General features: G+C 33.4%; 1 protein-coding gene and 1 long non-coding RNA gene across 2 annotated transcripts in view; one reads left to right on the forward strand and one right to left on the reverse strand.

The window, feature by feature from the left end:
• Nucleotides 1–27,933, reverse strand: part of CCDC150 (coiled-coil domain containing 150) — a 99,488-nt gene that overhangs the window by 34,725 nt on the left and 36,830 nt on the right. The window contains exons 14-20 of the mRNA XM_051985970.1: nucleotides 26,985–27,068; nucleotides 18,859–18,966; nucleotides 18,669–18,731; nucleotides 11,150–11,278; nucleotides 9,689–9,858; nucleotides 5,111–5,204; nucleotides 4,249–4,418 (exon numbers count right to left, since the gene is read on the reverse strand). Coding sequence (XP_051841930.1) covers nucleotides 4,249–4,418; nucleotides 5,111–5,204; nucleotides 9,689–9,858; nucleotides 11,150–11,278; nucleotides 18,669–18,731; nucleotides 18,859–18,966; nucleotides 26,985–27,068 — 818 coding nt within the window. The remainder of the gene's footprint in view (nucleotides 1–4,248; nucleotides 4,419–5,110; nucleotides 5,205–9,688; nucleotides 9,859–11,149; nucleotides 11,279–18,668; nucleotides 18,732–18,858; nucleotides 18,967–26,984; nucleotides 27,069–27,933) is intronic.
• Nucleotides 13,661–27,933, forward strand: part of LOC127554446 (uncharacterized) — a 40,865-nt gene continuing 26,592 nt past the window's right edge. Inside the window, exon 1 of the long non-coding RNA XR_007951989.1 lies at nucleotides 13,661–13,999. This is a non-coding gene — a long non-coding RNA (uncharacterized LOC127554446). The remainder of the gene's footprint in view (nucleotides 14,000–27,933) is intronic.

Below are 27,933 nucleotides of genomic sequence, written 5' to 3' on the forward strand. Positions count from 1 at the left end.
AACCACTTAAGAGGAATAAATGGCCTAATGGAAAAGGAGATACAAAAATCCTCTGAAGAAAACAGGAAAACTGAGAATTAGGAAAGTGGAAGCTAATGATTCTAGGAGATATCAAAAATTAAACAAAATCAAAAGAATGAAAAAATAGTATTTATAACTGTAGCAGGGCAATAAGAATATTATATATCTCATTCTAAACCCATATGATTTTGATTTCTTCTGAAAAGTCTCTATATTTTGGTAGCTTTTCATTTCATTTATCTTGGATATTGAATACTTTATAAAGCAATATTTATTTATAACACTGTTTTTTAACTTTTTATAAATTACTATTATGTTTGGACAATTACAAATAACAGTTCCATCTGTGATAAGTTTGTTTTCAGTACAGTTTATGTATTCTTACAGATATTTTGAAGTTTATAATTTTAGTATGGAGATTTGTATTCTGTCAGTCTATAAATACCTTGAGTTTTTAGAAATCTAATTACTAGGTCATATTTTGTGAAGCATTTGGTAAAAGCTAAGTTTTTCATACTGTAGTAATATGTTGCAAAGTTTCTCTAATTTTCGTACATATTCTATAGTAGTCACTAATTCCAGAGTCCTTAAAAGTTATTTTCTGTAATTTCTAGTGGTTATGATTTAGATTCGAATTACCATCTTCTGGCTTTTAATTTTCACAAACAAATCTGTATGACTCACTCATTTGTTAGGTGACCCTTTTGTGTACTTATTGTTGGTTGAGTTTATGAGGTTATTGCCCATAGATGGAAGACCTTTTGATTCTATTTTTAGATTAGAATTGTTTCATAGATTCTATTCAGAGGTAAAGCACTTTCACTTACATTAGACAAATTCAGTAGGTTGTTATTATTTTTGCTCAGTTATGTCTGTTTGTTACAAAAGATTTCTTTAGGTGTTAGACTTCTTTATCATGTGATACAAGAGAGTCTGTCAGTCAACATCCTCCTTTTTTGATGAGAAAGTATTTGTTTTTCTATAGTCACATTAGGTAAAGGATTTTCTGTTTTATCATTATGATTACTATCATCATATGAACTTTTGTTAGTATAGTTTCCAAATCTGTTATGTTCTATTTCACAAGTCCAAAAGTATACATTAATATCAGTATTGTACAGGTGTTAATTGCTTTAATGTGTTCTTCCCATTTAGTTTGAATTTTTGGATATCAGTCTCAATATATTTAGGCACAGCCTGTGTGTGTGTGTGTGTGTGTGTGTGTGTGTGTGTGTGTGTGTTAGTTTGTGTCTCTGTGTGTGTGTACACTCTATTATTAACCTGTTCTCATATTTTAAAATAGAAACAGATATTATGGCACAAATAGTATGAATATCAACACCATCATCATTATCAATAATTTCTTCTCCCTGATAATTTGGAAAATGGAGAGGTATTCTTTTAGCCATTTCACTTTTTTCTGGGGGGGTGGTGACAAAAGAACTTTTATTTTCTTTGTGCACACAGATTGCTTGCTGTCTGTCCTTTCTTGAATAGGATCATGGCATCAGGAAAGTGATGCCATGACTTGCAAATGCTCCACTCTCTTGTCTGGTGGTATTTGGGTCCAATGGCAAGATAAGGATCATGAAGACTGGAGATGACCTTGGATGCAGTAGGAGACTTTAGCCTTTTTAAGTGAAGGTCTTTGACAGATCTGTTTGTCTGAGACAATGTCCATTCAGTGATTAAGGCCAGGTAAAACATGAGGCAAAAAAAAAAAAAAAAAAAAAAGATTCCTTTTACCTACTCAAAAAAAAAAAAAATCAGTCTGGGAGGGGAAGGCCCTCAGGATTTCTGGCTAAAATAGAAATAATTGCTATTTACACTTATTCTGAGTCATCAAAGTCCAAAGACCAAATGAGGCTTGAGCTGGGGCTTATTGTTGGCCAATCAGTGAGAGCCTGGTGATTTGGTCCTTAAAAAAAGAAATCTAGCGTATAAATCTCAAGATATTTTGTGAGATTTCAATGACCACAATTTACATTTCTTTAGGCAGAGAACTCTATCTGGATGGAGGAAGAAGACAGGAGGGAAGGAAGATCTTCCTGGCAATTCCTGGGTTTTGTTTTGTTTTGTTTTTTTAAAGCAGTATTTCTATTTTCTTTTTTTTAAACTTGCTTAACTTTTGATGGGCAAATAGGGGCTTATTAAAGCCTCAGTACAAGTAAGTTAAACATACAGATTAAAGCTGTAGTCTTGTTAAAAGTTTTCTCCTATAGAATACAAGAATGACTTTGGTACTTTTTCCCTACTTTTAGATGACTTCTCTCTCTCTGTTGCTACTCCTTCAATTTTTAAGGTCTATGGTTTTGAACCCTAAAACCCCACTGTTAAACTACAAATACCCCAGGAGGGGTAACACCTAAGTCCAGAAATTCTTGACCTTTTTAAATGTCAGAACTGAACCCCTTTTTGGCAGTCTAGTAAAGCCTATAACTACTTTCTCAAAATGATCATTTAAAATGCATAAATAAGTTATCAAAATATTTTCAAAACAGGTTCAAGGACCCCTGGTTAAAAACTCTGCTCTAATTTCGCGACTTTTGAGTACTCAAAGGGGTATTATAAATACTATAAGGGGGAAGTCTATGACAAAGATACCAGGTATCTGAGAGTAATTCAGGAAAATAGGGAGTATTAAAAAGAAACACAAATATTAAAAATGAAATAATAAACATCAAAGAAAAACTTTTTTGCAGCCCAAATCAGAACTGACTCAATATATATATATATATATGTCATTCCCCAATTGATAAATGGTCAAAGGATATGAACAGACAATTTTCAGATGAAAAAATTAAAAGTGATTTCTAATCATATGAAAAAATGCTCTAAATCACTATTAATTAGAGAAATACAAATTAAGACTGCTCTGAGGTGCCACTTTAGACCTCTCAGATTGGCTAAGATGACTAAAAAAAGATAATGATAAATGTTGGAGGGGATGTGAGAAAACTGGGACACTAATACATTGTTGGAGGAATTATGAACGGATCGAATCATTCTGGAGAACAATTTGGAACTGACAATTGGGTGGATGCTCATGAGTTGGGGAATGGTTGAATAAGTTATGGTATATGAATGCAATGGAATATTATTGTTCTATAAGAAATGATGAGCAGGATGATTTCAAAAAGGCCTGGAAAGTTTTGCATGAAGCGATGAATGAAGTTTGGTTAGAACAATCTAGATCTTTTGTTAAAGATCTCTAAGCAATAGGGAAATGTATTCCACTTTCCTAGCCATATAGGGTTAGGTTCAACTAATTCAATAAGGTTTTCTCCCAATTCCCATAATCGAATAGTTTTCTCACAAAACAGAAAATGAACTAGAATCATAATTGAATAGAAACAAGCTTGCTCTATAACAGAGTTACATAATGGAGTCAGTGTGGTTCACTCAGTTCCCACAATTAACTGTGTAATGTCCTAATCCCCTCGGTTTTCTCTATACTATAAAAGTGGGAATGAGTACAGCTGATCATCATCATTTGTGGTATTTATGTTCTATCAAACTGAAAAATACAGGGTAAGATTCTGGTCCCAGAATTTAATATTTTCTTGAGTGGCTATGAACTTCCAAGTCACTATACTATACAAATACATCTAACAATAGTTGTCTTACAGCTTTTTAATAGGTTAAAAAAAAGCCTATAAAGTTGTTAATCAGAATATAAAATTTGCAGATAACTCTAGGTATAATTTTTTAAATGATCCTTTCTTCCTATTACCTTTTCCTCTATGATGCATATCATTAAGGGGGGGATGGAGAATGTCTGTATACAGTTAACATTTTTCCTAGGTGGAAATTCCTAAAAAATTCTAGCAGAATTGCAAGAGGATTGAAGGTATTTATTTTATATCTAATTTCCTTTAGGTTCATAAAGAACTGATTTCTTTTAGACCTATCCTGATTTAGACTTAGGCTTTGGACACATGAAACACTTGGTCTTTCTTATGGCCTAAATCTTATTAGTGATCTGAATAAACCAAAAACAATACAATTACTCAGGAGTCTCCATGGTCAGGTGAGTCATTGCATTGCTTTTATCTGGCTTTTTCTTCACCAGTATTCAAATGACTGCATTTAAAGCATTAATAAGGTGGTGGCTACTTTCTTATTCTTGGCTCAGAATGGAAATGAAAATCAGTTATCAAGACAAAAGAACCAAATTTATCTTCTGTAAGACTTTTCTTATCTTTATGACAATTTCATTGCCCTTACCTATAATTTTCCAGAGTTTGCTGCTCAATTTCTTTGCTGTCCAATTTTTCTTGAATATGGTCCAACATTTTTTGGAGTTGGCTATTAGTCCCTAGAGCTTGTTCCAAGCTCAATGCAAGTTTTCTATTGTCCTCTCTGGATACATCTAGGGCATTATGTAGTGGTTCCAGCTGAAAGAAGAAGGTGACAATATGCTTTAATTTCCTTGAAGTACGCATAAGGAATATTTATGTACCTTGTCCACTCATAACTTTGTCGAGTAGAAATGATCAGCTGGAAAACAAACCAAAGATCTCAGATGTCTACATTAAGTATAGTGAAAATATGTAGAAACATCATGGGAGTATATATTTGATTTCTAAGAATCTGCTGTTCTTTTGAGTGAATAGACTGATCCTACTAGAGGTTTTTGAAAGAATTTGCCTGTAAAGGATTCTCAGAGCTTTGAAAATGTAGCTAGTAGATACTTCAGATTATTCTGACTGTAGTTACCAATGCTTTTCTAAATCCCTTCACTTCTGAATTTTTAAAATGTATTAAATGCAAAAAATGTTAATAGAAGACAGGATAAGAATAATCATAATAACTGAAATAATACTTTAAATTTGTCATGTGCAAAAGAGATTAAAGTGAATTTTGCTCCAGGCTGACAATGACATTGCACCATTTATTTCATGGAGCTTGTTTCCATTTGTAAACTTGTCACTGGCCAAAGGTTCATACCTCCCTCATTCTTTAGTAAAAAGGGAACTTACACAATTCTTTTTCATCCAGTTTCTCAGTTCTTCAAAAAACTGTGATTCAGACATTTTCCATGAAAATAAAGAGTTTCAATTTATCACCTATGAAACTTGGCCTCTACCTCACTATTGTGCTGGGTTTCCACAAAAAGAAGTCTGGATTGCCATTCATTCAATTCTTCTTCTAACTTCTGTACTGTCTGCTGATTTATAAGCCTAAAAATTAAAAAGAAAACAAAAATGACTATAGAAGAGAGTATTTTTTTAATTCAGTAGTATTTTATTTTTTCTAATTAGATGTAAAGATAGTTTTCAACATTCATTTTTGTAAGATTTTAAGTTCCAATTTTTTTTCTCACTCCCTCCCTTACCTCCCTTTTCCCTAAGACAGCAAGCAATCTTATATGTACTATACATATACAATCATTTAAAACATATTTCCACATCAGTCGTTTTTTGAAAGAAAAAGCAAAACAAAAGGAAAAACCACAAGAAAGAAAAAGCAAAATAAAAAAAAAAAAAAAGATGAAAATAGTATGCTTTGATCTGCATTGTTTCTTTAGTTCTATTCCTGGAAATGGCATTTTTCATCCCTAAATCTACTGGAATTGTCTTGGATCAATGTATTTCTGAGAAGAATCAAATCTATTATAATTGATCATACCATAATCTTAGCAAAGAATAATCTTGACCTAATAACATAAGGAATGTCTGTAGTAGTTTTCATGAGCTTCAAAAACCTTAACATAGATTATTTTATTAATTCCCAAGACATTTATAAATTTGTAGGAGGAATTAATCAATCTCAATTTTGGATTATAAAACCAGTAACAGATTAAATAATATTCCCAAATTCTCATAGTCAACATGTCAATCAACAGACATTCAGACAATAAGCACTTGTTAAACACCAATGTTCCCTAGCACTGTGCTAAGTGCTAGGAATACAAATAGAGGCAAAAGACAATACCTAACCTCAAAAAGGTCACAAAAAGGTGGGAGACTGCAAGCAAACAAACATGTGCAATAACCTATATACAGGACTAATACAAAATAATTAAAAGAAGAAAGGCATTAAAATTAAGAAGGGTTGGGAAAGGCTTCCTATAAAAGATGTGATTATATTTGACTCAAAGGAAGCCAGCGAAGCCAATAGACAGAGATGAGAAGAGAGAGGGGAGTCAAAAGAAAATGTCCAGAGCTGAGGGATGGAGGGTCTTGTTGTCTGAATAGCAAGAAGGCCAGTGTCACCAGATCAAAGATTACTTGTACTAGGGAGTAAGGTGTAAGAAGACTGCTAAAGTAGGAAGGGGCTATGTTATGAAGGGTTTTAAATGAGAAAGCATTTTGTAATCTCTCTTGGAAGAAATAGGGAGCCAGTAGAGTCTGAGAAGGGCAGAAGTGGTTGAACCTGTGCTTTAAGATCATTTTGTGTCCCAATGGAGGATCTATTGGAGAGGCTAAAGACTAGAGGCAGGCAGACTCACTAGCAGGTTATTGTAATAGTCCAGGCATGGCCTACACTATAATGGTGGCAGTGTCAGAAGAGACAAGAAAGATGATTTGAGAGATGTGAAGGAGTGAAGAGAGGCTCTATTTTCAGCAGAGGTTCTCTGCTAAAGCTCTTTTTTTCAGAGAACTTGCCCTTTGATCATCCTCTCACTTTTTCTTCTTTTCCAGGCTTTCTTTGTCAAAAGGCTTCTTTCCTGTTACTACAATCTTGTTCATCCCTCCTCCACTCTCAAAAACATTACCTGTGACTTTGTGGCTGTTCAGTTGTTTATCTCTGTCTGACTCTTCTATACCCCACGGACTATATAGCAAGCCAGGCTCTTCTATCCTCCATGATCTGAAATTTGTCAAAGCTCATGATCCTTGCTTCCATGACAATAGCCACCTCAATCTCTGTTATCCCTTTTCTCTTTTGGCTTCAATAGTTCTCAACAGCAGGGTCTTTTACAATGAGTCCTGCCTTATCTCAAGCTATAAAACTATAACTTGACTCTTTTTTCAAGCCAAAAACCTAGAACAATTTCCTTGCTGCTTCCACTTTCTCACCTCCTACTCACTTTTCAACCTTTTTGCAATCTGACTTCCACCCCCACCACTTCAGTAGTTCTCTGCTGGCATTTACAATCTAACTCCAAACTACCTCTTCACAAAAGATAGTGAATATCCTTACTTCCATGTCATTGCCAGGCTATCTCCAATACTTTTCTTTCATTAATCTTTTCTTACTGCCAGCTCCTTCTAGCCTCTTAGATCTTACTTATGAACTGTCTTGGAAATCACTTGATATATATCTTATATTTACTTGTGTGAATAGAATTCTTATAGAATGCAAACTCTTGAAAGGCAAGGACTGTCTTCCTTTTACATTTTATTCCCTGGGGGAGGACTTGTAGATAATAGATACCTAATAAGTATTTATTAACTCTGCTGAAGAAAGTGGGAAGCATCTGCTATGATGATGCCAATGTTTTTTTTGCTAGTCTGATTTTGTAAACCAGACCAATTACATTTTAATTTGATTCAGCTATACTCCAGAATTATGTAGTCTGGGCAGCAAGTTATGTGTATAAAACCTATTCTTAAATTAAATAGGAGCAGCTATGTGGGGCACTGGCTAGATCTCACTTATTAGTTATATGACCCTAGGTCACTAGGGTAAGTCACTTAAACATTTTTGTCTCAATTTCCTCATCTGCAAAATGAGCTGGAGAAGGAAGTGGCAAACCACTACATATCTTAATCAAGAAAATCCCAAATAAGGTCATAAAGAGTCAGAAATGACTGAAAAACAACTGAGTAACAACTGAAGTAAATAATTATTAGTTATTACTTGCAACTATTATGACTATTACTAGTAATTATTGTTACTATATTTAAAAGTATTAATTTGATATATATATATAATATCATTAAGCACAAAAGCATTTTGAAGATCAACGTTTTTTCTAGTTTGATTTTCCTCTAAAAGGTTATTAGCTGACTTATTTTTCCTCCCAATAAAATTCCTTTAAATATGGTTTCATTAAAATTTTTTATTGATGGATTTTATCTTTTATACAACAATCTTTTCTTCTCTTTATTAAAAAAAGAAAAAACTAGGCAAAAGTGACTGACAAAACAATCTCATCTGATATCATGTGCAACATTTCAGATCTATAATCCCTCTCTGAGAAGAGAGAAGTGTGTTTCATCATTTGTCCTTTGCAATCAAGATTGGGTATTCATTGTGGTTTCAAGTGATAATAAAAAAATTGTTTTTAAGGCCCTATTATCTTTGGAACATATATTTTTGAACTTATTAAGGAACCATTGTTACAATTTCACTGATCTATATAAAGCAAGTCTGTGACAGACAAGTAATCTTTAGTTCTGAGAACTTTATTTCTTATAACTCTAATAATTAGAAGATAAATTCAAGCTGAGCCATCCTGATAAATATTCAACAATTAGGCTCAAATGTACGCATACATATTTTGCAATTAATTTGTGTGTCTGGAGGACAATTTGGAATTATGGAATTATTTGGAACTACTCACATAAAACTGTGCATTCAACAGCATCTGGGTCTGTAATCCAAAGAGTTCATAAAAGAGGGGGAAGGATTTACATAAGCAAAAGTGTTCATAGCAGCTTTTTGTGGTCACAAGGAATTGGAAATTGAGTGGATGCTCATCAATTGGGGAATGAAGAAGTAAGTTGTGTTATACAAATGTAATGGAATATTATTGTTCTATAAAAAAGTGATAAGCAGGCTGATTTTAGAAAAGTCTGGAAAGACTTACAGGAAGTGAGGCTGAGTGAAGTAAGCAGAACCAGGAAAACATTGTAGACAGTAACAGCAAGATTATGTTTCATCTGTGATGGGCTTAGCTCTTCTTAGTGAGGCAATGATCTAAGACAATTCCAATAGTTTGGGGATGGAAAATGCTCTCCTCATCCAGAAAGAGAATTATGGAGACTGAATGTGGATTGAAGCATACCATTTTTACCCTTTTTTTGTTTGTTTTTTCTTTCTTGTGGTTTTTCCCTTTTGTTCTGATTTTCTTTCACAAGAGTAATAAAGAAATATATTTAAAAGTATTGTACATATATAACCTATATTTTTATTTCTTGCTGTCTTGGAAAGAGGGGAGGTAAGGGAGGGAAGCAAAAAAAAAAAACTTGGAGCTCAAAATCTTATAAAAATGAATGTTAAACATCTTCATATGTAATTGAAAAAATAAAATATTATTGTGGAAAAAAATTAATTTGCACGATTAACACTTTCAACCAACAGAATAATAAACTAAGCCTTGATTGTCAATTTCTTAGGTGTAAATACTCATAATGAAAAGTTAAAAATGGGTTAGTAGATTGGTTAGAGCTATCTCTAGCACAGCCTTAAGTTCAACCCCTAATTGTGTATTTGCCTAAATTGTCTTTATAATTATACTTGATAGACCTGAAGTCAGAATGAATAAAGCTATAATCCATCCATCAAACAATATAACAATCCTAATACAATGATATATAAAATTGGATTTCTGAAAACCACATTCACTTCTACCTCTGATCTGGAAAAAAATATGCTTATTCTTCAAATGCCATATAATATAGTCTCCAAAAAAGTAGAGGTAAAATATAATTTCATAACTTTGTTTAATAAGAAGGAATATGGAGAAAAAATAGACAAATAAAATTTTAGATACCTCTCTTTCTTGAAGCCTGAAATCTCTGAATCCCTCTGCCCTAATTCCATCTGCACCTTCTCCAGAGCTCCTTGCATCTTACTGTGAGAAGCTAAAACATTCTCCAGCATGATGGCGACTTTGCAGTTATCTTCCTTAGCCTCTGCCAGCTGTCGCTGAAAGTTTTCAATCTAATGTAAAATCAAATAAGAGGGACAAGTTTAATTGTAATAACTGGTGGTCTTGTATCTGAGTCTTCAGAGTGCCAATGGCATGTATATGGAAGGCAGTATACTTCAGATTATTTTTCAATATATACAGATAGACAAATTCACATTAGAATGCTGGGGAGAAAAAAGAAAATCTTGTAGGTTTTTAATTTTCCTTCCATTCTGTTGTATGACATCATCCTATGTGAAGAAAGCTTGACTCTGCTCTTCATAATGAAATGAAAAAATTGTCTTAGATGAGTTGTTGAAAAGTTTAGAGGTTGTAGAAGAGCAATGTAACACATAACCCTCTCCACAGTGTAAATCTTTCAGCAATTGATATAAAAGAGAAGGAACCCAAGCTGTGTTCTCAAGAATGAGACTGCAATCTAGGAATCATTTTATGGTATAATTTTTTGAAGTTAATTGATTTTTTTTTGTTTTTACATCATCTTCATTTCCAAATTTCTCCCTTCCCTCACTTTTTCTCCCCTTCCCAGTAAATCATCATTTTAAAGAAAAAAATAGAGAGGGAAAAGGCAGTTAGACACAATTAATGATACAATGTTCTGTATTCAGAGGATTCTTGCCACTCCAACAAAGCAAAGAAGAAAGAGAAGGATGCATTTTTTCATCTCTTCTTCAGGTTTGAATTTGATCATTAAAATTACTTAGCATTCCAGGCTTTTTAAAAAATTGTTGTTACATTCTTTCCATTTACAATGTTTTGGTCATTATATGTACTATTTGTCTAATTCTGTTTCCTTCATTCTGCAGCATTTCTTCCTGTACTTCTCTGAATTCTTCATATTCATTGCTTTTTATAGAGTAGTAATAATATTCCATTACATTCTTGCACCCTGATTTCTTTAACCATTCCCCAGTTAATAGGCATCTACTCTGTCTTAATGGTTTGATTTGTTAAAATTAACATCCATTTATTACTTTAAAATAAACATCAAATAAGTTATTTTTATTTGGAGCCTAAAGATTTTAAATAAAAACTTCAACAGAGAAAAATCTGGCCTCTTTCTTTGATTTTCTAAGTCAAAAAAAATTAGGGGGAAAAAGGACTTTGGACAGAAAACATTTTTTTTCTGGTAGTTTAAAGCTATCTTTCCTCTAAGGGGGAAAACATCAAGCTGGTTTTTTATTTAGTTTTCTTTCTTGCCAACAATGGCAATAACAGAAGGAATATGGCTCATGAAAAATATTCACTCATCTTTCAGTAATATTTCCCACCCTTTCAAAAAAGATTTGCCAATTTCCTTGCCTTGCTCATTTCCCTGTCTTCCAAAGCCTCCAGGTGCCCCCTCATTTTATGACTTTCTCTTGATGACACATCAGAAGATTTAATTGCCCGAGAAAAATCATCTTCATTCTTTTCAAGAATAGATTGCATCTTATGAGAAAAAAAGAAAGGATTAATACTTTTCAAATTAAAGGAGATGAATGATCAGAATGAAAAACTTAGGGCAATTTAGAAAATGAATGTTAAAAAATACTAAAACTATATTAATAATAGTCACTTTTCTGGATTTTACAAAAGATAGCATTCCCTTCACCCATAATGGTTTGTTATATTTAAAAGTAAACACATAGACAAAAATAGCTTATGAATGTCATATAAAGACTACAAGGGAGTATATAAAGAATTTAAATAAGACTATAATGTAGAATAAAGAAAAAATGAACATTATTTAGCTTTTTAAAAAATACAGGTAACTTTTTTGGAAGTGATAGGGAAATGATTAGTTTAAAAGAACTGAAATATTTTAGAAAGTAAATGACATCAGAATAATAATGATATTAGAAATGCACAGGATCAGACAGAGCTGGAAAGTACTCCACAGATCATCTGGTTCAATGCCCTTCTGGTTTAATAAGGAAACAGATTTAGAGGAGTTAAGTGACTTGTTCAATGTCACACAACAAGTACAAGAGATATGATGTGAACTCGAGTTCCCTGGAATTAAAGCCAGTGTTTTATATACTGTAGAAATTCTAACCAGGACTAGTTTATTTTCTGTTACCCTCCCCTAACAGCATCAAAAGGCCTTCTCATCCTCATTTCCCTCCTAATTTTAGTAGTATATCAAGGAAATTTTTCTAGATAATCTTTACTTAAATTTTTTTCCTTAATTATTTTTTCCTTTTTTTCCTTTCAAATATATGAATTATTTTTAATATTTGGGGGATAAAACTCAATTGATTCAAAACATTGCCTTGTAGATTCTAATATCCCATATTTTTTCCAGAAAAGAAGTATCATTTTGTTGATTGTCACCATTGTTCAAGGTTTTACCAACTATGTCCATAAATTTCTGGTTTATGCCATAACGTAGCCATTAACCAGGGCGCCACTTGTAATGTTTACAGAAAGCATATAGAAATAACTCGCTACTTATAATCATTTCCTTCTATTTTTAATATCAGTTGAAGATGTTTTACTAGAACTTTTTAAGAAATATATTTTTCTATGTTCAATTACTTGAAAACAGAAATAAAATTATATATAATTAAATATTTAAATAGAAATGCAATTACAAAATCATTTAATCAAAGCTTTCTTTAATCTATTTTCTACTGTGTTGAGGTAGGGGATATCTAAAAAGATAGATTTTTCCAAAAAATGATATTTAAAATGTATCTGCACTTCCATCTCTTGCAATAATGACTTTCCTTCAAGGCCTCTATAAGAGGCTTTTCCAGATCTCTCCAGTTGCTAGTACTCTCCTTCATTACCCACAAAATTATTTTGTATTTGTATAGTTTCTATATATTTTGTATTTACTTAACTGTGTGTTTGTCATTTCCCTACAATACGATAGTTCCTTGAGGTTAAGGACTATTTTTCTTTTTGTATACTTTAAATGATTAAAATTGTCAAATTTTACACCTTGATCTCCAAAATAAAAAAGAAAGTGATTAGACAGAATTGGGGTTGGGATCTAAACTCTCCTTTATGTTTTCTATTTTTGTATGACCTGTTTCTTATATAATTAAATTGACATTGAAAGACCCTTTCAGTATTACCTTTATATAATTTTACTTACTGTATGGATTTTTCTTTTATACTTGGAATTGCAATAATGTTCCTAATCATCATTTTAAATGCTCATGGTCTTCACTCACCAAATCTCTTTTTAAAATTTCAGATGTTTCTTCAGCCGCTAATGGTCTGGCAGCAAGAATATCTATTTTACCTTCCAGTCTTCCCTCCATGGTCTTAATAGCATTCAAGAGAGTCTTCAGAGAGACCTTTGAATCTCCAACATCCTGAGGAGCAGATCTCGTGGAAGACAAGAAAGGTGGAAAGCTGACTCGACGGGAAGGATTTGAAATAACATTAGGTAAACCAACAGTTGAAATTCTTTCCTTTCCATTGCTTAAAGTGGACCTAGAAGAACTTTCAGTGGACTTTGTAGATACTGGTCTTTCTAAAGATTTCTTTCTTCTTGGTGGGACAACCATTTCAGAATAATAAGTAAAAACAAGATTGTTTTTGGAGATAGACAAGTGTTCAGGAGAAATTACTTAAATGTTTTGACTGACTTACTAGTAAAAGATATTTAGAGATTGAAGAAATCACACTTCAGAGAATATTTTACTGAAGACTAAGATCTATGTAATTTCTTATACTAAACTGTCAAAACACCATCTTCAATATAACCTGTCTACTGAAATCTCTTATTCCAACTTTGTGACCTCATCACACATCACCATGATCAGTAAGTTGATTGGAACTCTAAGTGAGTTTCAAGTCCTTGGTTACCAAGTGCCAGGTACACAGAATTTTTCTTCTAGATTAACAGCAGCATGGTGCAGTGGGAAAACATCAGACCCAAGTTGGGAGACTTGAAGTATAGTTCTAATACAGTAGTCAAGTCACTTAATCTGTATTTTAATTTTCTATCAACTCAAATGAAGACTAGATGATCTTGAGGATCTCTTTAAGATGCCATGATTTTTAAGTTTAAGTATTAGTTTAAAATTCAACTCAACCCATCAATAATACTCTCCAGCCATTTTCTCACTGTGATGCCCACATTCTAGTCATCATCCTCATCTTTTTATCCTACCACTACCTTGGAATACATCCTGGGACAGCAGGTTCTGATAGGTGAGATTTTTGCCTTATTTTGCAGGAAAATGTGGCCTTCATATCACTTCCCAGCCATGTTGCTGGTCTCCCACCACTTTTTCTTGCTCTCTTTTTGATATGATCTTTACTGATTAAAATACAAACTTGTTGAGGTCAGGGTTGTCTTCTTTGCCTTGTATATGTGTCCATAGCATTTACAAAGTACCTGGAACATAACTACTGCTTAGTAAGATAAATGCTCACTCTCTTCCTTCTCCCCCTCTCCTTTTCCCTCTCTCTGTGTCTTCCTCTCTTCTTCTCCTTCTCCCTCTGTCTGACTATCTGTCTCTCTCTCTTTCTCTCATAAGGATAATGATTAACTTATTAGTCTTATCTTCACAATTTAGCTTCAAGCTATCTTTTTGTAACTCTGTATTTCAGTTAAGGAAACTTACTTACTGTTCCCTGTACCTGTCAGTGCATCTTCTCCCCCTATTTTTGCACAAGTCCCTCATCTCTCCAATATTCTTTCTTCACTTTCACCTCTTGATATTAAGAGTTTCCTTCCTGATTCAGTTCAAGGGTTACCTTCTACATGAGGCTTTTACCAATCTTCCCAGTTATCTTCTCTTACTATCTACAAAACTACTTTGTGTGGGTGGGTATATATATATGTATATAGACATATATATATTATTGATGGTCTTTTTGCATTAGTCACTTCCCATTAATTGTTTCTCCCCCAAAAAAATTGTTTTCCCCTATCATCAAAAAGCCCTTTCTTGTACCAAATATAGTTAAGGAAGACAAATAAAAAAATTGATCATGTCTGAAAAAAAGTCTCATCCCTTATCAACTATCTCTTTGCTAAAGAAGCAAGAGACATATTTCCATTTGAATCAGCAAAAATCTGTCTTTCCTTCTTCTCACTTCCCTCTTATCCCTAGTTTTGAAAGAAAGAAAAACAGTAATTTTTAACTCCAATTATAAAAAGGTATAGTTAAGCAAAACAACATCTTGCATTGGCTTGTTCAAAAAATGACTCAATCTACACTGAGTTTTTCACTTATCATGAGATAGTTTGTTTCATCATGAATCCTCTGGAATCATAATCGGTCATTGTGCTGATCAGATTACCTAATTTTTTACAATATTAGTGTTACTGTTCTTCCAAGTTATCAATTCGTCATGCATAAGTTTATATGACTCTTTCCAGGTTTTTTTCTTTTTTTGGATATCATCTCCTTTGTAATTTTTTGTACTACAAGAGTATCCTATGATATTTACATACTATCACTTGTTCAGAGACACTCCCCAGTTGACCTTCATTTTTGAATTCTTTGCCACTGAAAAACGAACTGCTATAAATATTCTGGCACATTACTGAAATTTGTTTTGCTTAGGATTAATCCTTCCTTAATCTACCTTATTGTTGCCCCTCCTTTCCTTATTCAATTAAATTATTTGTCTTACTCTTTCTGCGTATTATTACCTCCTTTGAACAAATCAGATGAGAGTAACCAATCCCCTGCTCCTTCCAAATTCCAACTTCCTTAGATTAGAATGTAAATAGTTTATGTTTTTTTAGTCTCATGATTATTTATTCATGTTTACCTGTCTACATTTTTCTTGATTATTAAGTATATATTTCAAAGTTTCTATGTAACTGGTCTTTTTTTAAAAAATCAGGCATACTTGAAATTCCTTTGTTTCATTAAATGTTTATTTTTTCCCCAACAACAATAGTTTTGCTAAGTAAATTACACTTGTTTGTAAACCTATCTCCTTTGCCTTCTTCCATACTTTTCATTCTCTCATAGTATGACTTCAAAATCATGTGTGAGCCTTATGGCTTCTTGGTACTTTCTAACTGATTGAAATAACTTTTCTTTGAGCCTGAAATTCTGAATGTTAGCTGTAATGTTCCTTGGTGTTTTCATTTGAAAAAAAAAAATTGGGGGGGGGGGTGTTATTGGCAAATGCTTTCTATTTCTACTTTGTTCCTTTGTTTCTAAAAGACCTGGAAAATTTTCATTTAAGATTTCATGAAGAATGTATAGGCTCTTTTTTCTTTAGTCATGACTTTCAGGTAGTTCAAGGATTTTTAAAATTTTGCTCCTTAATCTATTTTCTAGGTCAATTATTTTTGCTATATCTTACATATTCTTTTTTTTCCCCAGTATTTTGGTTTTGTTTTAATATTTCTTATCTCATGGAACTAATGGCTTCTTTTCAGTCCATTCTAATATTCAAGAAGTTTGTTGCTTGGCAAGTTTTGATAACCTTTATGCATGATATTCTCTTTCCAATTCTTTCTTCCATACTTCTCATTTCTTTTCCAATTTTTTTTCTTTAGTGCTTTCATTAGTGCACTTAACTTTTATTTTAAAAATATGTTTGCTTTATCTTTTCCAGGAAATGGTTGGATTTGTGTTCAAGCTTTTTTTTTTTTTTTTTGAGGCTTATAGGTATTTATAGATTAGAATCTTGTTCTAAGTTTGTGTCTTGAAGACCCTGTTGTCATAATAGCTTTTTATGAGGGGATTTACTTTTATTATTTGCTCATTATTCCAACCTACTTCCTGACTTCAGATTTTTGTAAAAACTGAGCTCTGTGAACTACTGGAAAGAATGTCTAGGGTGTTCCTTTCTGCTCCTGTTTTCTTAGGATATTGAGTATTGTGGTATTCCAGGATCCCAGGGATGGCTTAGGCTGGGGATCTGCAAGCTTTTAGTACTCTCAAAATCGTCTGACTTAGGGGAAAAGTATCCTGCTACATAAATATGCAAGTTCTTGACATGGATTTTATAATGTCCAGGCTAGCTCCCTAGAGGACCTCAGGAGCAGTCAGAATCAGGATCAGTCAAAGTCCTTGGTCTTTAGGAGGAGAAGTGAAGGAGGCAGGCAAGCTGCCACGTGGCTCATTAAAAATGAATGCTGGACTGTGGAGTCTGGAGCCTGAAATCTGCTCTCCTGATAGTCCTGTGGTAGAGAGACTCTGACCCTCTCCCTTAGCCCTCCAATCCTTGCCTACAATCACCTCACCACCACACATTCAATAAGTGCCAATGGTGAGGAGAGCCATCACATCACCAAATCATCTAAGTATATGTTTATAGAGACGCTATATCACATTGAGTAGGTAATTAGCCACAAATGCTCTGCTGTCTTTAGATTCAAGTACACCTTTTCAGAGTTCCAGCCCTCTACAGGGTTTATGTCTGAGTCAAGGATTGTAAACTTGTCCCATTTGGAGTTTTAGTAGACTACTGCAGGATTCAACAAGTATTAAATATCTGGAAAGTTCTGCTGATTCATAGTAATAAAACTGCATGCTATTTTTTTTTTTTTTGGCCTGGGATTCCTGCCTTACTTATTCTACTAAAGGCTAGATTAAAAAATGATCTAGAAACTGGAACTAAGACGCTGTTTTGCCCCAGGAATCTGAACCACATGGATTCTATTTACTTTTGGATCTGCTCATTGCTCATTATGTAGGCTTGGGCCCATGATTGCTCCTCACCCTGGAATGCAATACCTAGGTTCATGTCCCCTCCTCAATTAGTTCTGGATTTGCTTAGGTTCAGTTCCCCTCTTTAATAAGTTCTGGATTTGTGACCAAGCACTAAATAATAAGGAACAGAGGTGCTGGTTTGTACCTATTTCAGAGCCCTGTACAAATTTCAGCCTACCTATATTTGACCTGGGACTTCATCTTGTCTTGGTGTACTGCCTTTCTGTGTTCTGGGATGCTCTGTGAGGTTATTTCCAACCATTACAGAACTCATATCTATTTCCCTATGCTGACATAATTTAGAAAAATGATGTTTGGGTTTTTTTTCCCTTGTCTCTCCTAATTAGTACTCAGACTGGTGCATTTTTTTGTTTGGAGAAGGTATGGCAGAAAACTCAGCTGTACTTTCTGCTACTCAGTAATCTTGGATCTGCCTCCTTTATATATAACTTTTTACATTTTTGGTAGCTTTTATGTATATATTTCTTTCCATATAGTAGAATGTAAGTTCATTAAGGGCAAGGAGTAATTTATATGCAAGCACTTAACAAGGTTCCTCGAACACAAGTAAAATGCTTGTCAAATTGAACAAAACTATGACTTACAGAGTACAACAAGTATTGTTACCTCTATTTTGCAGATAATGAAATAATCTAAAGAAATAGTTTATCCAAAGTCCTACAATTAATGGTATCAGAGTGAGAACTTGATTTCAATTTTTTCCTGTATGTTGAAATGTCTCATTGGTACTTCTGTGATCACCGAAGATTGTTATTTGCCTTAGAGAACCCATTACTGGAGGTGTTTTCTCCTCTACATATTCAAAAAATCTGGATCATATTATCCTTGTGCTAATATTTTTCTTTCCTAGAGAGAAAAAAAGTATATGACCAAGTACAAAACAGTCCTTTGTTAATAGGAATCTGTATTTTTCTCTGTCCAGAGTCACACAGATTCAATGTACTGACAAAGAAAATGTCTTAAGTCAAATAAGCTTTAAGTATTACTTCTTTTGGGAGTCCAATAAAGCTATCATGTGAGTGAACCAAAAATATATTTGTATTAATGGCTATTTGTATTTTAATTTAAGAACACAAACTACTGATATTTAACATCCTACATGCATGACTCCCAAAGCCATACAATGCTACTTGTTGGTATATTTAATAGGTTTATAAATAATATTTTCATACCTTTTTCAATTGAGCTTTTGTCTTTTGTAGGTTTATCTTATTTTTAGTAAGTTCCAAGTTTGCCTATAACAAATAAACAAAAAAATTTAATGGCATTAGGTTCTAATACACTAATTTCACTGAAAGAGTATGATATCAGTTAAGAAATTATACTATAGCAGCTACCTGATTTTTCAAGCACCAATTGTACCTGAGCATATTTTGTTTCCAAGGCCTTATTCAACTTGCGGAGATCCTCATTCTCTGAACGAGTATCAGCAAGAGAATTTATCTCTTTTTGTAGCTGTTTAACTTTTGTCTAGAGGAAAACAGAAAATAGTTAACAGAAACATCACGAACCCTCAACTCTTACTACAAAAAAGGTTGAAAAGAGAGAAAGAAGTTGAAAGTGAGAAATCAAGCTAGAGGGCTGGGAACATATGGAGAATCCTTGATATTCTTACATAATGTATTTTTTAATACATGGAAATAACATAGATTTTTAAAGTTTGTCATAAGTTTAGCTTGAAGTAACTTAAATATATATTCATATTTGATATTTTATAGAAATTATCTCTACTTCAACATACCTGTGTAAGTAATATTTTGGAAATCTAATGTAGGTGATTATAAACGCCAATGTCTGTGAAAGACAGATACAAATATAGTCTATACTTATTTCACCTGATGATATATAGATGTAAGTTTTCTGAGTAGTTTTATGTCTTTTTTTCTCTATTTTGTTCCTTGATTTCAAATTACCTTTTCCTTTATTTCTGATTTCACAGTGAAGTTATCTAATATCATAGTATATTGTTGACTCAATTTTGAGTATCTTATTAAGTTCTTCATATAACATTTATTATCCTCTTTGATAGACATTTGTATATAAGCTACAGTTATTTTTATGGTGATCTCTATGCTTTTGGTCATTATAACCTCTGAAATTTGAGAAAACCAAGTAAATCATATTATGAAATTATCTTCTTGTCTTTGGGAACATTATGGAACCAACTCTGCCAAATCCTTTATTTACCTCTCCAAGAAGCTGACGTCTCATTTAGTTGTGAAATGTTTAACATCTTTGGATTTTATTTATGGTGAAATGTCAATAATTATATGCATCAATTCTTCTGCCAGTAGTATATCAATATAATATGATATATATATATATATATATATATATCAATATGACAGTGTTTGGAAAGAAGCAACTTTGAAAATAATAATATCAATATTAATTACTTGTGAGTCGTCTTAAAAAGTACGATACTTGGTGTCTTCTGCCTCCTCTTTTGCTTCTATGCTACTGTGGAAGCAGAAGGGGGGGGGTCTTAAAAGATTGAGGTCAATTCTGCATTTTTGTATGGCTCTATATGGCTAAAATATTATCACTACCTGGTGGCCAACCGAGTACATACTTGAGCTGATCTTCAGATTGACTGGTTCTTAAACAAAAAAACTAAAGCTAATGCCCTTCTGCAGAACTTACTAGAGCTTGTGTTCCACAGGTGTAGACTTTAGGTAGCCCAGGCTTAACACTATAATAAAACTTCAGAGCTGAACTTTAGTCAAGTGACTACTTTATCTGAGAAGAGAAATGGAAGATGTTGGCCGTAGCCAAAAATATATATGTATATAGAAACAAAGTAATAATTGGTTTAATATGTAACATGTTTGTATGTAGTCATATACTGAACCATTGGTAGATTAGACAAATATTAAAATAATGAATTTAAAAACATTTATTAAACATCTCCTAGGTGCCAGGCATTGTATTAGGCAGTAAGAATACAATCTCTATTTTTGAAGAATTTGCAAATTCTAACAGATTAGATAAAAGAATCAAGAAGAGGTATCACTAAAACACAAAGCTGATTCAACTTGCTAGTTCCCCAAAATGAGAAATTGATAAGTATAGATATTTCCTTTTATTAGTATTTTTCTCTAGAAACTAAACTTCTAGGAACCACATGCACCCTTTCTGTCTTTGAATCCCAAAAGAACAGAACTTAGGACTCTATTTTCAGAATAATTCAGAAATTGTTTTGTGCTTGATGCACAAGTTTCCAAATGGAAATCCTAGACCTGGAGAGATTAAAGAAATGAAATTTAAAAGTCCAAAACTTTTACTAAATATAAACAAATATTAAGCAAAGACTATACAAATGAATTTTCAACAAATATATAGGTTCAACTGGGAGATGAATATAAACTGCTTGCATTTTTGTTTTTCCTCCCGGATTATTTATACCTTCTGAATTCAATTCTCCCTGTGCAACAAGAAAACTATTCGGTTCTGCACACATATATTGTATCCAGGATATACTGTAACCTATTCAACATGTAAAGGACTGCTCGCCATCTGGGGGAGGGGGTGGAGGGAGGGAGGGGAAAAATCGGAACAGAAATGAATGCAAAGGATAATGCTGTAAAAAATTACCCTGGCATGAGTTCTATCAATAAAAAGTTATTAAAAAAAACAAATATATGGGTTCAGTTTTTTTAAGATATATGGAGCTATGAAGACATATTCAGGTCAACATATCAAGAAAGCTTGACTGGAACAATCTGTCAAATATAGAGAACTACCCTCTCTACTGGTTAATTTAAAATTCCTTCCAAAGCAGATCTTTAATGTATATAGCCTTCTTCTTTTTTGTAACTAAAGATTAAATTTTTCAGAAGCAGTTGTATTCTATATTTTGCTGACACACAGCAAATAAACTATTAGTTTAGATTAGATGGGCCATGTGCATTTATTTGATGAACCCAAAGTTTAGGGCCATTAAAACAACTTTGCAATTTCCTAAAAGTAATCCAGCCCACCCTCCTACCAATGCTGTGCTCAATTCATGATTTATCTGTATGCCTCAAACTGTGCAAAGTACTGGGAATGTAAATAAGGGCAAAAAACAGTGTCTGCTCTTAAGGAGTTCATAGTCCACTGCCTGAAATAATTATGGATACAGAACTTATTTGCAGGATAAACCAAGTTTATCTCAGAGGGACAAAAAAAAACACTTTCAATGACTTCTTTGGGATTGCATGCCTGGAAGTAGAATCTCTGGATCAAAGAGTATGGACATTTTAGCCACTCTATTTGCATAATTCCCAAATGCTTTGCAAAATAGCTGTATTGATTTATAGCTTCACCAACAAGGAAGTGTGTCCATCTTCCTACAACCTTTCCAAAACTGGCTATTCATTTTTTTTTGTAATTTCCCCCCTCCCCATTTGATGGCTGTCAAGTGACACCTTAGGGTTGTTTTTTGTTTGTTTTTTGCTGCGGCAATAGGGGTTAAGTGATTTACCCAGGGTCACACAACTAGGAAGTGGTATCTCAGACAAGATTTGAACTGAGGTCCTCCTGACTTCAGGGCTGGTGCTCTATCCCACTGCACCACGACCTTATTTTTGATTTGTATTTCTCTTATTAGTGATTTGAAACATTCTTTCATATGGTTATTGAGTTTACAATTCTTTTAAAAACTCTCTAATGTATATTTTGACCATTTATGGATCAGGGAATGGCTTTTGATCTATACATATTTGGTTGTAAACATATCTTGGATAGCATGCCCTACCTGAGAAATGTGATAGAAATATTCTTTTCTTCTACCACTTCCCTTGTCATCCTAGATGAATAAATTTTATTTGTGTGGAAACCTTTCAATTTTATGTAGTCAAAAATATTTTTTGTAGTTGCATCTTAAGAACATATATCAAATGCAAAGCTGTAAAAGCTATAAGGTAAGCTTCTGCTACAATTTTGTATAGTATGAGCTTTAATAATAAGGTCACATATAATCTTTAATATTAATGTTTTGCTATATTCTACAACTGTGAAAGCCTAATATCTGCCAAATTTCTTTCTCGTTTTCTCAGTAATTCTTATCAGAAAGGGAATTCTTTCCTAATTAATTTTTGTTTTGAGGTTTATCAAATACTGGATTACTGCATTCTATTGCTTTGAATTCTCTGTCTAGTTTGTTCTATTGATTTGCTTTTTTAAAAATTTAACATTTTACATTATAAAAAATGTTCTAAATCCAATCCTACCCTTCTCTTCCTCCCTCCTTCTTTTCCCCCTTTCCTGAGATAGTCGGCAATCATATACAAGTTATACATGTACAATGTTGGTCTTTTTCTTTTTTTATAAAAAAAAAAAAAACAAGCAAATGTCTTTGATTATTGGTTTCATAACATAAATTGAGATCTGAAAGTGCTATTCCTTCTTCACCCCAAAAATTAATTATTTCCTTTGCTATTCTAGATCTTTTGTTTCTCTAAATGAGTAGTGATAGTTTTTTAATCTAATTTTGTAAACTATTCCTTTCATAGCTTGATTGGTATAGCATTAAAATTGCTAAATAAATTTTGGCATTATTGTAATTTTTATTGCATAGTCTAGTCATGAACACTGACGATTCTTCCAGTTATTTATTTCTTTAAGGATTTTCTATGTAAGTCATCTTGTCATCAGCAAACAGTAATAGTTTTATCTCCTCATTACTTATCTTTCCATTTTTACTATCTCTTTTCTTCTATTGCTTGTTATGCTGAATAATAGGGAGATTGGGCATCCTTGCTTTTATCCTCTATTTATTGGGAAAGCTTCTAGCAATATTGTCATTGCATAGGTGCTTACTTTTGGTTGTAGATACTTTTCAATATTTTTTACTCTTTATGAATGACATCAAGAAAGGTCTCTCTATGCCTCTGTCGAATTTTTTTTAAAACACAAATGAGTACTGTTATTTGTCAAAGGCTTTTGACATGTGGTTAGTCATGTGGTTTTCAATGATTTTTTAAAATTTGAATCTTTTAATTAAAATCTTTACTCTCCTCTCTACTTCAGTTTCTTGTTAGCTTGTCCCCCACATACACACACAGACACACACAGACACACACAGACACACACACACACACACACACACACACACACACACATTTTTGAGTCTTCTGGTGGCTAGGAACAATAAGTTGGGGAAATTTTTCTTAAACAAAATTTCAGATCCTGCCTGAACTGATTTTTGAGGAAGTACCAAACTGCCCAGTGCTGGATGCCAGTCCATTTTCCTTCAGGCTGGGTACAGCCCCACATCCTATCCCAGTTTTCACCCTATCCCAGTTTCCTCTAGAGTTGTGATGCTCCAAGAAGTTACTGTCCCAGGCAGAGCTCATTTCCTCTTTCTCTCACTCTAAAGAAAGAGGGCATAGTGAATGTGCCTTCTGGGGATTAAGCCTTCTCTTATATTAACCAGGTGGTTATCCTATTAGGCTTCTTAATATTTTAGTCTGAGAAAGTTCCAATTGCTTTATCCTATGTACATAATTCCTAATTGGGGAGTTTTGAAAGCTTTGAACAAAATGTCTATTCCCTCATTCAGAAGTGAAAGATGTTTACTGATGATCTGTAATTCAAAGCACTTATAATTACTTATTAATTGTAATTATATATATATATATATATATATATATATATATATATATATATATATAATTACTTATAATTATTCAATAGCTACTTAAAGAGCTCCACCTAACAATCCACCAAACAAAACAGAAGAAAACCAAAATGGATTAGGAATGTCAGTTATCTGGGTAATGATGTGAAGTTGGATAAACAGTCCATTAAACTATCCTTCAGTATATAAATATTTTTAAGGATTCTATATATGGACTTGACTTTAACATTTCCTCTAATTGATCAGTTATACTTTATAATGTTTTCCAAAGTTCTGAGTATCCTCGGTCCACATTTCTTGACACCAGTAAAATCATTAGATTAAAAAATTATTCACATTCTAATGATAATCTTATGTTATTTAAATATTCCAAAATTTTTCTTTTACAAATATGTCTAGCTAATAATAGGTTTGTAGTTAAATAATGGCTAGGTTAATAGATATATTCTGGATAAGAAAGCTTAGCTGTAAAATAGCTTATTTTTAAAGCCACCCACTTTACTTTTTTTAATTTAAAAAAATACTATTTTATTTTTCCCAATTACATGCAAAAACAATTTTTAACATTCATTTCTAAAATTTTGAGTTCCAAATTCTCTTGCTCTCTGCCCCCATCATTAAGAATGCAAGCAATTATAGAAAATTATACTTGCGCAGTCATGCAATATGTATTTCCATATTGGTTGTATTGCAAAAGAAAAAAACAGACCAAATTGCCCTCCCCCCAAAAAAAACAGAAAAATAGGAAAAGTAAAAGAAAATATGCTTTGATCTATATTCAGACTCCATCACTTCTTTTTCTGGGGATACTTAGCATTTTTCATCATAAGTTTTTCAGAGTTGTCTTGGGTTATTGTAATGCTGAGAATATACAAGTCATTCACAGTTGATCATCCTATAACACTAATGATTCTGTTTTGATTTCACTTTGCCAACCGTTCATGTAAGTTATTCCAGGTTTTTCTGAAGAGCATCCTGCTCTTCATTCTTATAGCACAACAATATTCTATCACAATCCTATACCATAGCTTGTTCAGTCATTCTCCAATTGATGGATCTCCTCTTTAATTTCCAATTTTTAGCCATCAGAAAAGAGCTGCCATAGGTATTTTTGTACATATAAGTATTTTTCATTTTTGTTTTTTTAAATCTCTTTTGGGATACAGGCCTAATAGTAGTATTGCTGGGTCAAAAAAAAAATTTTTTTTTTGGTTTTATGGTTTCATAGCTTTTGATACAGTTCCAAACTGCTCTACATAATAGATGAATCAGTTCACAATTCCACCAACAATACAGTAATACATCAATTTTCCCACATTCCCTCTAACATTTGTCATTTTCTTTTTCTGTCATATTAGCCAATCTTAAAGATGTGAGGCAATACCTCACAATTGAAATACCTAAGTTTCCTTCAGTTTCCCTGAATTGTTCTGCCTCAGTTTCCCTGGTGGCCATCTCCCCTTCTAGGCCATTAGGACTGAGAAAATTAGGGCCCAGAAGCTTTGACCACTTTCACATTCCAAAGAGTCATAAAACTACAGATGACTTATCTTAAATACTTGGGTATCTCCTGGTATCAGACTTCCTGTCTCCTGCTTTCGACCCCCAGCCTGTCAGAATTTTAAAAGTTATGGTCCTTTCCTGGAATTTCCACTTACCCAGTGCTCTGCCCCACCCCTTGCTTTTGTTTTCCTGATAGCTGGAGCCCTAAAAAAAAGTCTCTGTAATTACTTTCTGGTTGCCTGCTGCTTTGATACAAAAGTCCAATCCAGCTGGCATAGCTAGTCCAAATTCTTCACTATTAAAATATTAAAAACCCTAATCTCTGTCTTGCCTCAGTTTCTCCAGCATTACACAATAAAACTATCAACTGTAAAGAGTAGTTATGAGGAAATCAATTTGTAAATCTTAAAATGCAATAAATGTTAGCAATTATCATTCTTTCTCTTGAATAGGGATGCCTATTTCTGTTAAAGGATCCATTATCCTTTTAGTCATTAAGCTTCACAACTTAGGTGTTTAGAATATTCACTCTCTTTCATCCTAGGTTCCCATAAACAATCAATTTTCAAGACTTATCAATCCTTTCTTTTTAACATCTCTAACATTGAGTATCCTTCAACATACTGCAACCACTCTAGTTTAGATCCTCATCATCTCCCTCAGACTTAACTTAATTGATCTAACTCTAAAACATCTTCAGTATAGCTGCCAAATTGATATTTACAATTCTGTGTCAGTTTTCTTTTTTTTTCCTGCTTTTTTTTTCAGTTCTCTCTAAGAATGTCTCTGGCATTTGAAGTCCTTTTTAGGCTCCAATTTTTCTTTTACTTTTCTTCATATATTCTGTTTCATTCAAATTAGTTCACCTAGGTTTCCCTGTACAAGACATTCCTTCCTTCATAATGCTCTTCTTCTTGACCTTTGACTCTTGGTCAGTACAATTTCAAGACTCAGTACAATTCCCTGTCTTTCAAGAGGCTTTCCCTAATTCCCTCAGTTGTTGGTGTCCCTTTTCCCTGAAACTATATGAATGTATATACTATGCACAACAATTGAATGTAATTTCTTAAAGGCAAGGTTGTTTTTGCTTTTGTTTGTATCCTCAGTAGCTACACAATATCTAGTATGTAAGAAACCTGTAATAAATGCTTGTTGAATAAGTAAATGAATGCCAAACCTATTGCATTCATGCTAGAGGAAAATATATTAACATTTTAAAAAACAAGCAAAAAACCAAGATAATAATGATAAAAACAATAATTAGGACAATTATTGGAAAACCACAAACATTCACAGCTGGATTTAATTAGCTTGTTTAGAGAGAAAAAATATTTATGAAAACAAAGTTAGACAAATCTTGTACCTGAAGCTTCCCTTTCTCATAGGCCAGTTTATTCTTGCTATCAGTTATTTCTCCCAGGACCTTCTCCACCTGCTTCTGGGTATGCTGGTAAAATAAGCAAAGACTGTTATGCCACAGTTCTCAGTTTCCATAATTATCCTGACCCAGTCCTGACTCAGTTTCCCTGCTTCTCAAAGCTCAGTCCTTCAAAACCTCCCCTCCCTCTTTATGAGAATATTTGATAAGGATAAAAGATCTTATATTTTAGAATATCAGAATGCCTCTCCCCATCCCGAGCTACTGGAGTGTCAGATACTGTCTTAGCAAGATGCCTTTCCCCATGTCCAGGATGACTCCCCCTGATTATGTCATCTTATCTCCCGGAGGCTCACCTCACTCTATCAGAGTCCCTTCCCGCTCTCAGTACCCTGACTCCTCCTGTCTCAGTATTCCCCCTGAGTCTGAGCAATGTGTATATAGGTCATTGAGAACTCACATTGTTGGCTGGATTCTTGGAGACAGTAGTCTCATTCAGCCCTGGGACTAAACCATGGATCCATTTGGTCCCAGTAAATCTCTCCCATTTAATAAATTATTCCATACTCTTTAATCTCTATCTTGGCTTAGTTTCTCCAGCATTACATTTTGGAGGCTTCCCACCAAGATGTTAGAAAATGAGCAGAATTAGAGATAAGAGATTTTCGGGTGTCCCCCTTAGACCTCAGGGTGGCTACAGATCTGAATCCTTGGCCTGGAGTGGCGGGCCCTCTGGATTTTTTCCCAGACCCTCTGGGAAAGAGCAGTTTCCAGGCAGACCGGTACCTAATGGTACACACTTCCATTTCAGCCACAGAAAAGTAAAATCTTAAGAACTTGTTGAAGTTCTGTTAACCTACTTAAAAGAGGTCATGTGTCTCCAATTAGGGTCTGACTTTTCTAAAGGCTTCCACACTGGCCAAGTTGGAACTTA

This window comes from Antechinus flavipes, chromosome 3 (genome assembly GCF_016432865.1).
Source record: "Antechinus flavipes isolate AdamAnt ecotype Samford, QLD, Australia chromosome 3, AdamAnt_v2, whole genome shotgun sequence".
Classification (NCBI taxonomy): Eukaryota; Metazoa; Chordata; class Mammalia; order Dasyuromorphia; family Dasyuridae; genus Antechinus; species Antechinus flavipes.